The sequence below is a fragment of the Bombyx mandarina genome, chromosome 06, assembly GCF_030267445.1.
Source record: "Bombyx mandarina strain Sakado chromosome 06, ASM3026744v2".
Lineage (NCBI taxonomy): Eukaryota > Metazoa > Arthropoda > Insecta > Lepidoptera > Bombycidae > Bombyx > Bombyx mandarina.
Window position 1 is genome coordinate 13,623,009 of NC_143213.1, and position 16,958 is coordinate 13,639,966.

The 16,958-nt window shown below is 38.2% G+C and overlaps 1 protein-coding gene across 22 annotated transcripts in view; it reads right to left on the reverse strand.

Annotated features, from left to right (window-relative positions):
* Positions 1 to 14,782, reverse strand: part of LOC114253539 (heterogeneous nuclear ribonucleoprotein Q) — a 33,758-nt gene extending 18,976 nt beyond the window's left edge. For 10 of the 22 annotated variants that reach the window (XM_089728192.1, XM_089728182.1, XM_089728188.1 and 7 more), the window contains exons 1-4: positions 12,456 to 12,893; positions 11,826 to 12,032; positions 11,468 to 11,579; positions 193 to 386 (exon numbers count right to left, since the gene is read on the reverse strand). In XM_089728192.1, coding sequence (XP_089584318.1) covers positions 193 to 386; positions 11,468 to 11,578 — 305 coding nt within the window. In that variant the 5' untranslated portion in view covers position 11,579; positions 11,826 to 12,032; positions 12,456 to 12,893. Of the gene's footprint in view, positions 1 to 192; positions 387 to 11,467; positions 11,580 to 11,825; positions 12,033 to 12,455; positions 12,894 to 14,124 lie in introns of those variants that run through there. The other 12 variants (XM_089728195.1, XM_089728185.1, XM_089728193.1 and 9 more) reach the window with 3 other exon arrangements.
* Positions 14,783 to 16,958: the final 2,176 nt, after the last annotated feature.

Below are 16,958 nucleotides of genomic sequence, written 5' to 3' on the forward strand. Positions count from 1 at the left end.
CTGTTTTGTTAATCCAAGCACATTTTTTTTAAAATCTTCAAACTAAAATCAAAGGCTAATTCTACAAAGGCATCAGAGAAATTTGTTTCTTTCAATCTCAATTCATTTAAAACAACCGCGTTAGTAATCAACTCCACTCCGCATTCGTCGTGGCTTTCGTCAAATAACTTGAACCCCGCACGTAGAACTCACCTATAGGTCTTCATAACTCCACACAAAAAAGCACTTTTATTGGATACATGTTCGAGATTTGAATCTAAAAATTGTCCAAGAACACTTAAAGCACCGTCGGATGGAAATTCTTTTAAGGCATCTAGAGCACGCTCGTCCAACTCTGCGTGCGCTAGCTTTCCAGTCTTATAAATGTCGTCGAGCTTGGCGGCTACCTGAAAACAGAGAGACAACATTTTAGCACAAATTACATGATAAACATTTCCTATTACTACATATATAGGTACGCCCGCCCCACCTAAGTGGTTTCCAAATTCGGACATTGAAACAGTCATGGCCATCGTAGATTGGATCTTGAAACATGAAGTTTCAATTGTACCAATAGGATGTCCCTATCTGCCCTATAAACTAGACATTATACGCGGCTGAAAAAAAATCACTGGAGTGACAAATACATGCATAGCGATGTAAATCCTGGTGTGTTCGGGACTGTTTTTGACATCGTTTCAGTCTTATTGAAATAAATTTATTATAAAAGTCTGGTTGCAACGGCCATGTACATAGTAAAAACGTCTATTGTGAAAAAGAATCACTGTAATTAGGGCCTTGTGACCTTCTCCCTCTATGTAGAGTCGACGCAGCGAATTTTTCTATTTCATTCTCCTTTATCAGCGGTCATCTCAACACTCACTCCTCTTTCTCTCATATCCTCATTCACACTCTCCATCCATGTTTGCTTATTATTAATTATCCATTAGGGCTTTGTGACCAAAGTTAAAAAGATTCCCTAAGGAAATACAAAGAAATGTCCAGGACAAATAGAACACGGGCCCACCCTAGAAAAATGGTTATACTTAAACATGATAGTCCTGAAAATCAGTGATTAACTCAGTGTAACTTGTGTTTATTGCTTAATTATAACTAACCCATGCCTTCCCTCGCGTGATTTAGGAAAAGCGCCACTGTATTTTTCCGTGCGATACATTTTTTTCGGGATAAAAGATGATCTATCTCATTCTAACACTATCGGTATAATAAAATCATGTCAATTCATTGCTTCGTTTCGACTTGAAATCAGGACAAACAATACATCAAACAAAAACACTTTCACCTTTACAAGATTAGTTTGGATTTTAATGATAATAGTCGTTACATGGAATATATGGATATGTCGTGCTGTATGGATCTGAGTGTTGGGCGACGAAAGTAAAGGATGAAAGAGGAGTGCATGCGGCAGAGCTGCGAATGCTGAGATGGATGTGTGGAGTGACAAGAATGGACAAGATAAAGAATGAGTATATCAGAGGAAGTGCGAAAGTGGCCCCGGTAAGCAACAAATTAAAGAGCGGACGGTTAGCGTGCTATGGACATGTGATGCGTAGAGAGAAGATGCATGTGACTAGGAGATGTATGGAAATGGTAGTGCAAGGTAGAGGGGGAAGAGGTCGACCGAAGAAGACATGGATCATGGATGGAGTGTGTGAATGACGATATAAGAGAGAGAGAGGAGTGAGTGTTGAGATGACGGCTGATAGAAGAGAATGGAAGAGAAAAATTAGCTGTGCCGACCCCACCTAGTGGGATAAGGTGGAGAAAAAGAAAAGAAAAAGTCGTTACATGGAATTATTCATACAAATATCTCGTGCCCAAACTAGATTAGTTCACAGGGATATATTTAAAACTTCTGTTCCTTTGCTTTAAGATCGCGTCGACGGTATTTCAATATCACATAATTGCGAAGCTCAAAATCTAAATTAGCTTAACTAATAAAGGCGTGTTTGAAGCGCGTATTCTGGTCAATTAGACGCATAGTATTATCACGTATGCACGTGAGGTCGCAGGTGCGAGTCACGTACCATTGCTTAAAAAAATCACATCCAGATTCACCCGTAACGTGAAACGTGTTCACAAATGATCGCGATTTTCAAACTATTAACATTGTAATTATTTACATTGTATTGTTAATAGCATTGGCGACTTGTTTTTAAGAGCCTATAAAGTAATTTAAAACTTTAATGAGTAAACTAACCCGGTTTTATGGGTATATTCAGAAAATACAAAAACTTTTATGACGTATTTAAACATACATGTGTGAACGTCTCCTTACGGTCAACGTCGTTTTAGTAGTAAAATTAGTAGTAGTTCAAGTAGTAGCCGGAGCCTGTAGAAATCACAACTTAAATACTCTCCTCAAGACAAGTGATTGACGTTCAAATTGCATTGGATGAACCCGCCCACCCGAGACGTGGAAATATCTTAATAGTGTTCTTAAGGCAATGGTGTTTTTCAGAACAGACCGATTCTTCTGCAGAAGAATGATACTACCATCTGCACGGGCATACGATTCTATCCTAGACCTAATATAAAAAAAAATATTGAATGCATTTCAGAATGTTCCACAGTCGTTTCCCAATCAAATCTGTGCACTGCATTGCGTGTATTGTGGCAGAGCCGTAACCACTCTAGTCAAATAATATTTTCACGTTTTCCAACAAGTTTCAAACGATGCATTTATTGGTCTAGTGGCTTACAGCCGTGGTCCGATATAATCCAAAGTCCGGGTCGATATCCGAAATTCGGAGATCCGACTGTACATGAAACAATGGTCCAATTCTTAAACAAGAAACATGCGAATCCCTAGGTTGTTATTACGAAATGTTTATTTAAGCTCTTTATTTAGTTATTTTCAAATTTTCATTTATTGCACAGATGGATAAACAGCCCAACAGATGTAAAATGGCTACCGGACGCATCCTGTACTGCATGAAAGCCGCAACCCACCTCGACACATGAGGTAAGGCTCAATTGTTTTGTGAACGTCTTTTCAGCTCTTCAAATCAAAACGCATGATTGGTGTTACCTACTCTCTTACGAGATTACAATGCGTGTTTTAGTATCAGAAAATTCTGAATTAAAGTTATTTTATTTTTATTGCTTAGATGGGTGGCGAACTTACGGCCCATCTGATGTTAAGAGGTTACCGGAGGCCATAGACATCTACGACGTAAATGCCGCCACCCACCTTGAGACATGAGATCTAAGGTCTCAGTATAGATATAACGGCTGCCCCATCCTTCAAACCGAAACGCATTACTGCTTCACGGCCGAAATAGGCCGGACTATCCTGCCGAAATACCCGTGCGGACTCACAAGAGGTTCTACCACCAATAATTACGCAAATTATAATTTTGTGGGTTTGATTTTCATTAAACGATGTTATTCCTTCACCGTGGAAGTCAGACGGTTATCACCTAATAATGCTAGATGAACTGTGAGATCGTTCACTCAATTATACTAGAAAAAAATCATGTTTTTAATGGAAATCTGGTATTTTCAGTTGATAAAAGTCTTAAAATTTAACAATATATTACGTAAGCGATTTACTTCAAGTCAGACGAGTTGCATCCCGATTGGCAGAAAGTGGTTAGTCAAGTTCGTGAATATTAGAACTGCCTCGGGTGCCTAAAGTCAGAGAGCCAGCTGTTTACTGCAAACTATTTTCCTATATAAATAGATGCCTAGAATATTATCAGTTCGTATAACAACGACTTGGCGCTAACTCAACTCACAGACAGGCCGACAGATTGTCTACAACATTGTAAGGCTTCTTCGCTTCTGCGGCACTAATTGAACAACAATACCACGTTTATATTCAGGGCATCTGCTTAATAGTACATAATAATTATTATTTTTTATTTATTGCTTAGGTATTAAATGATTACTGGAGCCCATAGACATCTACAACGTAAATGCGCCACCCACCTTGAGATATAAGTTCTAAGGTCTCACGTATAGTTACAACGGCTGCCCCACCCTTCAATCCGAAACGCATTACTGCTTCACGGCAAAAATAGGCAGGGTGGTGGTACCTACCCGCGCGGACTCACAAGAGGTCCTACCACCAGTAATTACGCAAATTTTAATTTTGCGGGTTTGATTTTTAATACACGATGTTATTCCTTCACCGTGGAAGTCAATCGTGAACATTTGTTGAGTACGTATTTCATTAGAAAAATTGGTACCAGCCTGGGATTCGAGCACCGGTGCATCGCTCAACACGAATGCACCGGACGACTTATCCCTTAGGCCACGACAACTTCATGTATATGCATTGCACATCCAATAATATTAGAATACAAAAAAATTAAAGACATTATACAACTAACATAGAGATACATTAGATCGTTTTTAGTATGTATACCGCACCCCAAACTGCCACCTCTTGATTAGTGAGTATGGCAAACATCCCCTATATCGCCAACCATCACAATGTAGTAGTTTTAGTTTGGTTTTGCTTCTATAGGTTCGTACAAAGTAAAATAAATATAACGGAAACAATTGCAATTTTTTTTTATATGCTCCTCAGTTATTTTAGTTTTTTATATGCTAATCAGTACAGAAGTATTCAGTGATTTTATACGCTAAATGCCTTTTAATTTAATGCATAACGACCTGTTATTATTAATCTAATTGTCTTTTTGTTTAAGTACCGTTGAAATAGTGACATTATGTTTACCTAGCAAACGTTAATTATAGATTAGCAAGTTTTTTTAGTACTGTCCATGCACTTTTGCAGCGCAGCGTACATTCACGTACGTACAGATACAAGCAAAAGTGGGAAACGTATTGTAAGTCTGGCGTTTAAATAGCAACATTGCTAACAGAAATTCTGTTCTCGAATCCCCCACGCCTTTAAGCTTATTGGATTCCACAGACCGTGTAACACGCATTCGACCTCTTGTAGACTTAGAACTGTGTTATTGAAAAGGATGCGCTCGTCTATCTATGTACCTTAAATAGGACGGTCATCACAAACTTCGATTTGAACGTTTGCACCTTACAAGAAAGAGTTACGAAACCGTCAACTACATCGTGATTGCGGTATTTGTGATGCAGGGTAGTTTAGAAGAGATACCTTGTATAATTCGTAATCGAAAAAATCGATTAGTTCATCCAAAATGGCGACTTGAAAATATTGTAGACAGTGAGAGTTTAAAACCCGATATTCTTGATAAGTCTTTTGTGAACTACTTTCTTTGTGATCTTTGAAAAAAAATTTTTATTCATTAATCTGCCAAAACTTAACACCTTTAACCTTAATTACTTCATTCCTTAATGGGATACTTTATATTATATTGGTATATTATAACACATGGGAGATTAACACTAATATTTCTTTTTATAGCCCTAGAAAACATTACTAGTTACTGTTGTCCCAAGATATCAATTAAAAAATTCTACAAAAGATAACAGATACTAGTCAGTCACACTAGATTCCTAAATCTAAAGCAGCTAATAGCTGTAGCTATTATAGAATAACAGATATTTGACTAAAACCTGATAATAGTCACTAAATACATTTTCTATCATTCAAATCGTCAGTCTACCGAGCCTCATCACCAGTTCAGTGTAGATCGCTTCCATTTCTCGTTTCCATATTCAGTGAATTAAAATGCGAATTCACAGAGGGATTTTTTATCTTTAACACAATTTTGGTCGTTTCCAACTACCTACATGTATCGTGGTCACGGCTATCAACGAGTCGTGAAAGTCTTAAGTTAATACCAACCATACTATAAAGCGTTATATGAGCTTTTTCGTCTCGACAGATAAATTTAAGCCCTCGGTATATTTTAACTACTTTTGCCAGACTACAAACAAAAAGTGGTTCTGAATTCTTGCCATATGTTTTTCGATACGACATGCAATTAACTTACTTCAGTTTTTTCCTTGGTGCGCTGCTAGCCTTAGAGGTCTATGCCAGCGTATCCGAGCGTATCTCGGGTCTCAAACCGGAGGTGTTGCTAACACTGGCCCTAGCAAGGGCAGTGCTTCCCAGAAACTACCACCGGATCGAAAACGCGACCCACCGAGAAGATCCAGCGAGAAACTCAGTGTGCTGTATCTATGGGTTAATTTACTCGCCGAACCCTTCGTCGCGAGCAACGGGTTTGACGAGGATACTTCAGTAACGAATTTTTTTACACAAGTACAAATAAAAGCAGTACTTTTCTATTTATTAACTACTAACTGTACTCGTCCGCTTCGCTGGGCATTTAAAATTAACATTATTATTTCTCACCCCCACAAAGATTCTAATCATTAACGCCCCCGCAACTGGTGTAGGGAGTCCAACACTCATATAAATATTAGCCTATCCATTAAGTACATGTATTTTCTACATGGATACCAAGTTTCGAGTCAATCGGATGCATGGTTCAGTAGTTATAACGGAACATCCGTCGAAACCACTGTAGATTTATATATTACTATAGATATTGTAAACGTTTGGCATAGTTCAAGATCGAAATTCAGACCTTTTTAAGTTACAAGTCATCAGACTTACAAAATGAGATCTCCGTCAAAAACACAATTTATATCACGACATTTTATTGTTCTTATTGCCTTTGATGGCAACGCCGTCATGTGAAGCGCACCACTAGCCGAAATGATGACCACGACTACGAAGAGTGCAAACGACTGAGAAGTAAGTATTTATTGCCTTTGAGGATAGACTAGCACACGGCTTACCTGGTGAACGATAGCCATAGGTCTTCGATATCCATAAGACACAAAAATTACAAATTTGTAATGATAGCGTGCATGTTTCCGGCATCCCATTTGGAGTCTAGTGACGCCGTATGCATTTAAGAAATACTCAATTTCGGTTTTTCCAAAAACTTCTACACGATATACGACATTACAACAAAAAAAATAGTGCTGGCACTAAGACGACGATAAGAGGGACAAAGAGCTGGAAAAAACATGGGGTATTGTTATGGAGCTCAATACGGATGATGATACTGAAGTTTCTAGACGAGTTAAAAACTGCCTGATGAATGACCTCACGGTCCACCTGGTGCTAAGCGGTTACCCAAGCCCATACATGAACAACGTAAATGCTGTCTCCCACCTTGAGATATGAGTTAAGTTTTTTATAGTACAAGGGTTGTCCCACCCTTCGAACCGAAGCGCATTACTTGCTTCACGGCAAAAACAGACAGGGTGGTGGTATCTCCCCGAGCGCGCTCACAAGGCTCGTACCGAAATTTGTACATGCATTTTTATTTATATACATTTTTTGCTTAGGAAAAGAAAACTTCGATTACGTGGCCATCCTGATAGAAAGCGGTAGATACTTTGCGTGTAATAAAAATGAAAAAAATAGCAGTTGGCGTCACTTTGTAAATCAAATTGATCGTTCTGGAAATAAAAATAAATTGCAAAAATGTTCCAAAAATAGCATAACGCGTTAAAAAATGGTGATGCGCGAGTAATTACAGCCTAACTAACACACACATATGTACTGTACATGTATATATGTCATAATCAATAAACTATATTCATCAGAGATAGTCGCAAAATGCCGCGGGTGTTAATTTGCATAGTTAAATAGAATAAAGACAATCTTATAATATAGAAAGAGAAAGATATAGTCGGTTTCGATTGGTATTTAAAACTGGCTAAGATCTCAAATCTGAAGAAGATCTCAAACAAAAGCACTAATGAAACTAAAAATAAACAAGCAAGAGTACTCGTAATGTATTCCGCAATGTCGTCTTTTGATTCGATACAGAGCAATTACACGCAGCATGCACTCTCGTTAAGGCGAACTCCCTTTATATTGAATACTAGCTGACCCGGCAGACTTTGTAGTGCCTCAATCTATAAATAAAAGACCTAAACTTTTGTATAAAATAAACTTAAAACAAACAAAAGGAATCCGCTCGACGGGGGACACATCAAAGGGAAAACTAAATTGCTATTTTTCTTTAATTCCGAACATTTTCATATTTATCTACCTTTTAAACCTTCTCTAGACTTCCACAAATAATTGAAGACCAAAATTAGCCAAATCGGTTCACCCGTTCTCGAGTTTTAGCGAGACCAACGAACAGCAATTCATTTTTATATATTTTTTTATTGCTTAGATGGGTGGACGAGCTCACAGTCCACCTGGTGTTAAGTGGTTACTGGAGCCCATGGACATCTACAACGTAAATGCGCCACCAACCTTGAGATATAAGTTCTAAGATCTCAGTATAGTTACAACGGCTGCCCCACCCTTCAAACCGAAACGCATTACTGCTTCACGGCAGAAATAGGCAGGGCGGTGGTACGCGCGGACTCACAAGCGGTCCTACCACCATACATAGATAGATAGATTATGTACAGTTCTCGATCAAAACTGGTAAAAATATGCTTGCCGTTCAAACACAGTAGAAGTGACCTTTAGAAGAATTCTCTCTCATTATGGGATAGGCCAAATCCAGTACAAGTTTATATGTGTGGAGGTGAGGAGGGAACTCCTTAAAAAGGTCGACAAAAAGATTGACTCTCTTAAAGAGGATATGCGAGATAAGGGTGGTGTGAGTGCAGAGATGACGTATCATAGGCCTGAATGGAAAAAGAGGACATGCTGCACTGACCCCATTTGGTAGGAATAAGGGCAAGAACTAAAAGTTATGTTGGTCTTAGGGTCGTCTTTTTTTGTATCGAGTTTCAAATCCATGCTAAAAAATATGCGAATTCATTTCAGCTACCGCAAGACAACTTGGATAGCACTCAGCCACCTTGCCACATGAGATCATTTATTCTCTATTGCATTGAAAAATTGTGTATGCCTTCAAACTTGAACCCTTGACCACATCGCAGCAGAAAAGACGTTATGATACCAGCAATAGTGAAATTTACATAGATGGACGGGCTCACGGCCCACCTGGTGTTATGTGGTTGCTGGAGCCCATAGACATCTACGACGTAAATGCTGCCACACACATTGAGGTACGAATTCTAATGTCTCCGTTTTTAAAGTACAACGAATACAAACCGAAACGCATTACTGCTTCACGTCAGAAATAGACAGGGCGGTGGTTCCTATGTACTCATGCGGTCTCACAAGACGTCCTACCACCAGTAAATACACCGCATTTTTTTGTTGTCTAAATTCGTGAAAGAAAGAAATTTGTGTGATTTATTTTATGTTCCATGTACGTCTGAAATCGTGATTAAAATATAAGTCATCATATCAATATTTTATTATTATTATATAACAAAAAACCACTACCAACACCACGTTGTAATCTTATTGGAAATATAAGTAGTTCTTATAAGTAATTAACATTTTGCATCAAACGGCCGCGATTCAAATAGTGAGTAGGTTTTATTAATTTCAATTTCAAAAATATTTTAAATAAATCACTCGATGTACTCGTCCAGTTAAATATTTGCTGTAAATATTATTTATACAATTATGTATCTGTGTACATCTTAATAAAAACGTTAAAAGACGTCAAACAGAAGCTGTGAAACAGCACATACAGATATGTATGTATATCGTTAATGTTTTTAATAAATAATAAGGCACTTTTGAACTTTAGGCAGAGCCACTGAAATCAGTTTCATTCAGAGCCATTGTAAATCGCAACTCTTAGCAGTTGTGTGAGAGATAATAGGCACTTAGTTCTCTGCAATATATATGCACACTTGACAACAAATTTATCAAACAGCAGACCCCGTCCAGGTGACAACACCTAGCCAGAGGTCACGGTATCAAGGAAAATTGCAAAGATAATGGAATAATAAATTATCGTACAAACCAACACCGCTAGATGGCAGTGTACTCTGCGGAGTTCCAAAACCGCCTGTTTTTTAACGATTTCTAGATAATGAACGATGATTGCTAGTCGGACAAAAGCTTCTTGACAATGTTTACATACGTTTATCTTGTACTCGGGTTTATTTAAATAATCTTTATTTCTATTGGCATAAAGCGCATTTTGAATTTTAACAAAGCAAAAAAAGACGACTGACGAATTTTAATTTGATAACCAAGAGTTTCGTTCAAAAGGTTATGAGCATAAATTTAAAATTGCAACCTTAGCACACCGAGACAACCACTGCAAAACTGAAACTTATCACGAGGCCATAAAAAATAAAACAGACTGATGACCGTCTTAAATCATACGATATTAATTCCGAGAATAATTCCACGATTAGATTCAAATCGGCGATTAAAATGATTACGCACAAAATTGTGGAAGACATTTCAGCCTATGTCCTTTCATTGAGAATTGAAATGTCGCTGTGCGAGTGATTTTTTTTCAGTAGGTATTTAATGTTTAATACACATTTGCAAATGGCCTTATTTACAAGGTGAGCGACAGTTCATAACTGAATATTTCAACTAGGTCCGGTTCGCGTTTATGGGTGCAGATACGTACGAAAATTACTATAAAGTAAAAGTAAGAGATGGCGCGAAAAACTGCGAAGGACGCCCAGACAGACAAAAGTGGTCGCGCCAACGCGTGTTCTCTGTAGTATTTTGGTGGAAATCATTACTTTATCACACAAGGAAGACTAATAAAAAAAAACTTTTAGTTTCTGATCGTGATCATAGAAGCAACAAATTGACTAATTATATGGTTTTTGGGAGTGATATTCGCGCTATGGTTCCCCTTTTTTTGAAAATCAAACTGTTCTAGTTTTAAGTACGCCAATGATTTTGATAATGGCAATCCATCGCCCGCCATACTTATTACGCGTTGACGTCACAGCGCGTCGTGAACGCGCTATTTCAGAAACATGCATTATGTATTCATTACAAATGAAAAATTAAGCAAGTATTCATACAAGTAATTTTGGTTTTAAAAAATATGGAAGCGCTCAAGACAAACTTGTTGGAAAGGTCATGTTACTAAAGTGATCTTTCATATGACATAAGGTTGAAATTACCATGCCATTGTCAAATTCCAAATTCTTATTAGTTTTCCTTTTATGAGTAAGTCATGAATGATTATGTGATCTCGAATTCTTATAGGAATCCCAGAGAGGATTAAAGTATCAAGAAATTATACAGTAACCATTCTAATAAGAATGCAATCTCACAATGCATTGTATTTTTCATGTGGTAATTATGTTTTTGAAATATATTATGTATTTGATTATTACTGAAAACTTGTATTATTGTAATTCTGTCAAATCAAATGAAGGGCAATAACGTTTTAAAGAAGAAGTAAGTAAGTTTCATTCTTGTAGCACGCATGAAATAAAAATATTAATTTAGGATTTTTATATTCAAAGTTAACATTTATATTTTAACAGTTTTTTGTAACTTTATACATATGGCTATTATTTAAAAATAATCATATTTTACTTTAAGCAAGATTTATTTCAAAAAAATTGATATTAAGTTTTACCGTCTGGTCACACTGATAACTTTGAATGGTGATCTCATGATTTGTAAAATACTTATTTATTTGTTTTTGGGCTGAAATAAATTACAAAACTGTCTCACCTTAGGATCCAAGCCATACTCAATAAGTTTGTGGTAATCTTCTGTCCGGCCAACATCAGAATCCTTCCCAGCTACCTCATCATAGGATATTTCTCCATTGCCCTCCGCCATTCTGCACATGTACCATCATAATCACACACTGAACATGCACAATTCAATTTACAATTTACTTTAGAAAGTTTTGCAACTTTTGTGGAATACACTAAGATGGGATTTTTCATATATCGCCTACAGATGATGTCATACGGATGCGATTCAAGGAAGCCACGTGTGTGACCGACGCCGACTATATTTTATATCATTTAAAAACTTTTCATTTCACGTTGCTATACAAATTTATAAAATGAATGATAATTACCTTTATTTTACAATTTTTGTAATTTTGTAACAAAATGACAATTCTCTAATCGTCCGAAAAACAAAAAAACAAAAGATGTTCAAACATATGAAACAGTGAAACAATAAGATTGTGCACTCCTCATTCCATCCGGGTGAAGGCGAATTTCAAAAAGCGAATGCGCGGGTTATTGAATTTCTATGATTAGAGATGAACACAATTTTGGGCCTAAAAACCGAAAAACTTAATTAATGCAAAAAAACTAAAACACAACTAAACATTACACTATAGTGATGCGAATTCCGGCGGTCAATGACCGAAATAACACCGTACAGTAAACTGACAGCTCTATAGAAACTATTACACAAATCACTGTACGAGTAATCACTTTTCAACACTAAATACAGTCTTTCTACAGAATAATCTAACACTTAAAACTTTCCGCGCATGAAACTTTGGCGAATGCAAAATTGCAATAAGTTAAGAGTGCAACTGCATTGCACCCGATAAGAACCGGCCGGCGCGCGCCTTCCCTTCTAAACAGAATCCGTTTGGGTTCACTATAGAGTATCTCCAAAGGTAAAAAACACTTTATTACACAATCACTGAATGCCAGAATCTGTAAGTAACACTGTAGACTAATATAATTACCTATTAATTTTGCTAGTTGTGGCCGAGACAGATATGGCGGCACCGCGGTCCGCGCGACGTCAACGTGACCGCCAATACCTACGGGGTTCTCATAACGAGGCGCGTTCGCGGGATATGCAACGAGGAGTGCATTCAAACTTTTAAGGCCACTAAAATTTGCACAATGAATTCTGTTGATAAATTTCTAATCTCTCTGTTATAAACCTAATGACAGCCGCAATGACCGATAATGTATTTTTTATTATTGCACAGAGAGTTTTTGCAATGGTTGCGAATAATTTTGAATGTGAAAGAGCGCGGCGCGTCGCGCAAGGCTGCCGGCCGCGAGGTGAGACAGGCTAGCGGCAAGACGGCGTCGAGTGAGAAGCCGAGAACGAAGGGGGGAGGGTGTTGCAACCGCCGGTGCAGGCGTGCAGCAGCAACGCCGCACTGAGCTCGCCTGCATACTTGCATACATACACACACTTGCAAACCCTCTGACCTTCGGTACTTATAATCGATTCACTGACAGTCAGCCTTTGTTATTGCAATAATTTAAATTTTAGCACCTCATCCCTACTGGAAACTAGATCATTATTAAATGTCCATAAAACGTCATAGAATATTATCTAATTAGAATTTCAAATAAAGGATCAAAATTATTGTAATTTAATGTAAATGTAATGCTAACACATTCCAATTCACATACTAACTACTAAGACTTCTTATCATTTTACATATTGCTTTAAAAATACTAATAAGTAGAAGATAAGTAATCAATGTTTCTATCAAATTTCAAAGGAAAAAATCCCAATTTATAAAAAAAAAACAATCTCTGTTATCCGTAAAATATCACACGGTCACTAATCGACATTCTCCAGTAGTAAAACAAGGTTCATTACTCTTTCATATGGAAACGACGGGATAAAAGAGTTAATCGCAATAACCCCTTACTTTAAATTCGCTTACACCTGCTGATCATCGAAGCCCTAAGTATGTATTCGCAACACGTACACACAAGTATTTAAAACTGGCCTTCATGTGTGTATGTGTAAGTAAGAAACCTGGATCTGTAGTGGTCGCATTATGTGGGTAGATAGGTAGGGCGACTACTGCGAATGTCTCGTTTTCGAAAATGACCCTTAAGCAATCAATATTATGAATTCTAAGGGATGCAAGGTAAGATGCTTAAAATTGTGTGAATCTCCGTTTCTTCCTTTATTGACAAAGAAAGCCCGGGCGTAGTGTCTTGTACAGCACGACAGACTCACTTCCTTTCTCACATTTTCATTATATCAATAGCGTTAAACTACACAAGTAAAACGAATACACATTGCGTTTCCGGTGCATAAAGAAAAGATTTCCCTTGCTCAGTTTATACCTATGCATTGAAATTAAAATCTTTAATAAGAAACGACAGCAGTTTTCAATAAAATCGTTATTATTTGTAACATTGAAAACCGACATTGACTTTATTCATAACATCTCTATTCTATCCAAAAATTTTGTTCGTCGTTATTTGATGTTGTCAGTTTTAAATTAACAGCCAGTTTTTTAAATTAAGTTTCACTTTAGTAAAAAAAAGTTTGTATTTCATCGAATGGTTTCTTGTCCAATGTTTTTAGATCTGAGTAAATCGGTAAATGCCATTTCATTCACATGATTCATCTGTGCTAAAACCATTACTCACCGATGTTCGTTCAGGACCTTAGAAATAGCGCGAAATATCCGTCACGGGCACACACATCTATAAATAACCATTTTGCAAACGTACAGCACAGCAAGCCCGCTCAGCTTGCCGCGTCGTGAACTACATTCGCGATAAGGTACCTACTTTATGTGTATTTTAAATACGTCAACAGTTCATTGACCCTCGTTTCGCAGCGTACGTTGCTGAATTTATTGTGTCTGTAGATTTGTGGGTCACCGTACTGAGTGACGTCAAAATTGGGGCCCAGACGTCGATGACGTCACCTCGTCGAATCGCCGGTGTTTCTAGTTCTATTTGATTATTTGAATAAAAATATGAAACACTTATGAATATGTAATAATGTTGTCCCTAATCTAAGTTGACTCGCTAGGCGTAATATCGTCTATAATATGTGCCGAGGTCGTTGCTATTTGTTTATTTTTTGCCAATTCAAGGGCGCCCCGTGCTGGACACGTTCTAACGCTAATTCGATTTTGATAATTATTGTATGCATTTCTCTTTGAAACAATTTTAAAATAACAATCGATTACGAGAATTCAACTCCTCGATATGTAATTAAATCGTCTGATTCTTGTCTGCGATTGTCGAGGTTCCCGACCTTTGCAAAATGCGCGGCGCGTCGCATGTTCAATAGACCACTTTTTTTTTCTGTAGGCGCGTCTGGCATATGCCTATTAGCCTCGGAATCACAGTTAATATACTTAACTATAAAGGTTATTATTCCGCTAAATCGTAAAGTAAAGTATTATTAAAAATATTAGCATATTTGAGTTACAAATAAATTTAAGTAAACTCAGAGTACGAGAACGAAATAAGACAATATAGGCAAAATAAAGCTCGACGTACCCTGTACACTCACTTTAAGGCTACTAACCTATAAGCAGCCCACTAAGTTTGTCGCCGGATTTTCTAAATGGGTCGCGGTTCCGACCCGGTGGTAGATTCTGCGAAGCACTGCTCTTGCTAGGCCTAATGTTAGCGAATTCTCTCAGGTTGAGTCCGTGAGCTAACCTACCGGTCCTGGCGTAGCCGGAATAGCCCCCTAGGCTACCGACGAATAGGTAGGAAGAAAAAAGAATTAATGGTTACGGTAAATCCTTAACAAGGTACTTAGTACTGATACTGGTGGTAGGACCGCTTGTGAGTCCGCACGGGTAGGTACCACCACCCCGCCTATTTCTGCCGTGAAACAGTAATGCGTTTCGGTTTGAAGGGTGGGGTAGCCGTTGTAACTATACTGAGACCTTGGAACTTATATCTCAAGGTGGGTGGCGCATTTACATCGTAGATGTCTATGGGCTCCAGTAACCACTTAACACCAGGTGGGCTGTGAGCTCGTACACCTATCTAAGCAATAAAAAAAAAAAACTTAACCCATAGCCACACACACACCCCACAGCCCATTGAGTTTCTCGCCGGATCTTCTCAGTGGGTCGCGTTTCTGATCCGGTGGTAGATTCTGCGAAGCATTGCTCTTGCTAGGGCCAGTATTAGCAACACCTCCGGTTTGAGTCCCGAGAACTCACCTACACGCTAGGGTAACGCGGAAATAATCTCTCAAGGATATCAGCATAGATAGGGAAAAAAAATAAGGTACATCCTAATTTTCCATCATCATCCACCTTAAGTGTTAATTAACCTTATCAAGGTGTAACATATTCGAAACTAGTGTCACACAACCTTTCTGCCTTATAAGCCCCCTCATCTATCATCTACTATTATCCGCGTTCTTAAAGAGAAAGTACCTAAGGCAAACGCAACGTATACCTACCATAATCTCTTTGTTTTGAACACGGTTTTATTAGCTTGGTATATATTTATGATTATTTGTATGTATACTCGTTTAAGTTTGTATGTTTTTATTTTTTTTATTGCTTAGGTGGTTGGACGAGCTCACAGCCCACCTGGTATTAAGTGGTTACTGGAGCCCATCGACATCTACAACGTAAATGCGCGACCCACCTTGAGATACAAGTTCTAATGTCTCGGTATAGTTACAACGGCTACCCCACCCTTCAAACCGAAACGCATTACTGCTTCACGGCAGTAATAACCTGGCCAATTGCAAACTGACTATTATCTGACACAGCAATATTTAAATTAATTATTACTGCAATTAATTATTAAATACGCAAATGATCTTGCCCGATTGATGTTTATAGATTAGCTGTGTGTGGTTACTGTCCACCATGCTGTGAATGCCATCGCTCACCTGAGTGTTGAAGTCTCAGTTGCATCGGTATAACGGTTATACCGCTATCAGACCGGAATTGCCGGATTGTTCGCGGCAGATATAGGTAGAACGGTGAATAGCACGTGCTTAGGGCTACGTCAACGGTTTACCATTCGGTCCGCAGGATCGGGAATGTAGTTACCGGCGGCCACGATGAAAGGGTTAGTGACTATCACAGCTTGTTGTTACACCGAAGAACACCGAATAACTTTTACAGGTGGTAGGAAATCTTGTGAGTCCGCGCGGGTAGGTACCACCAGCCTACCTATTTCTGCCTTGAAGCAGTAATGCGTTTCGGTTTGAAGGTTGGGGCAGCCGTTGTAACTATACTGAGACCTTAGAACTCATATCTCAATGTGGGTGGCGCATTTACGTTGTAGATGTCTATGGGCTCCAGTACCCACTTAACACCAGGTGGGCTGTGAGCTCGTCCACCCAACTAAGCAATAAAAAAAAACCAAGCCACAGCCAAGATAAGCCGTCTTTCGACATAATTAAATCGATAATAATGTTAATAATCTCGACAATAGTTTGCGTCGTCAACTGTGCTAACGCCTCTCCGCTGTTTCGGTTGATTACC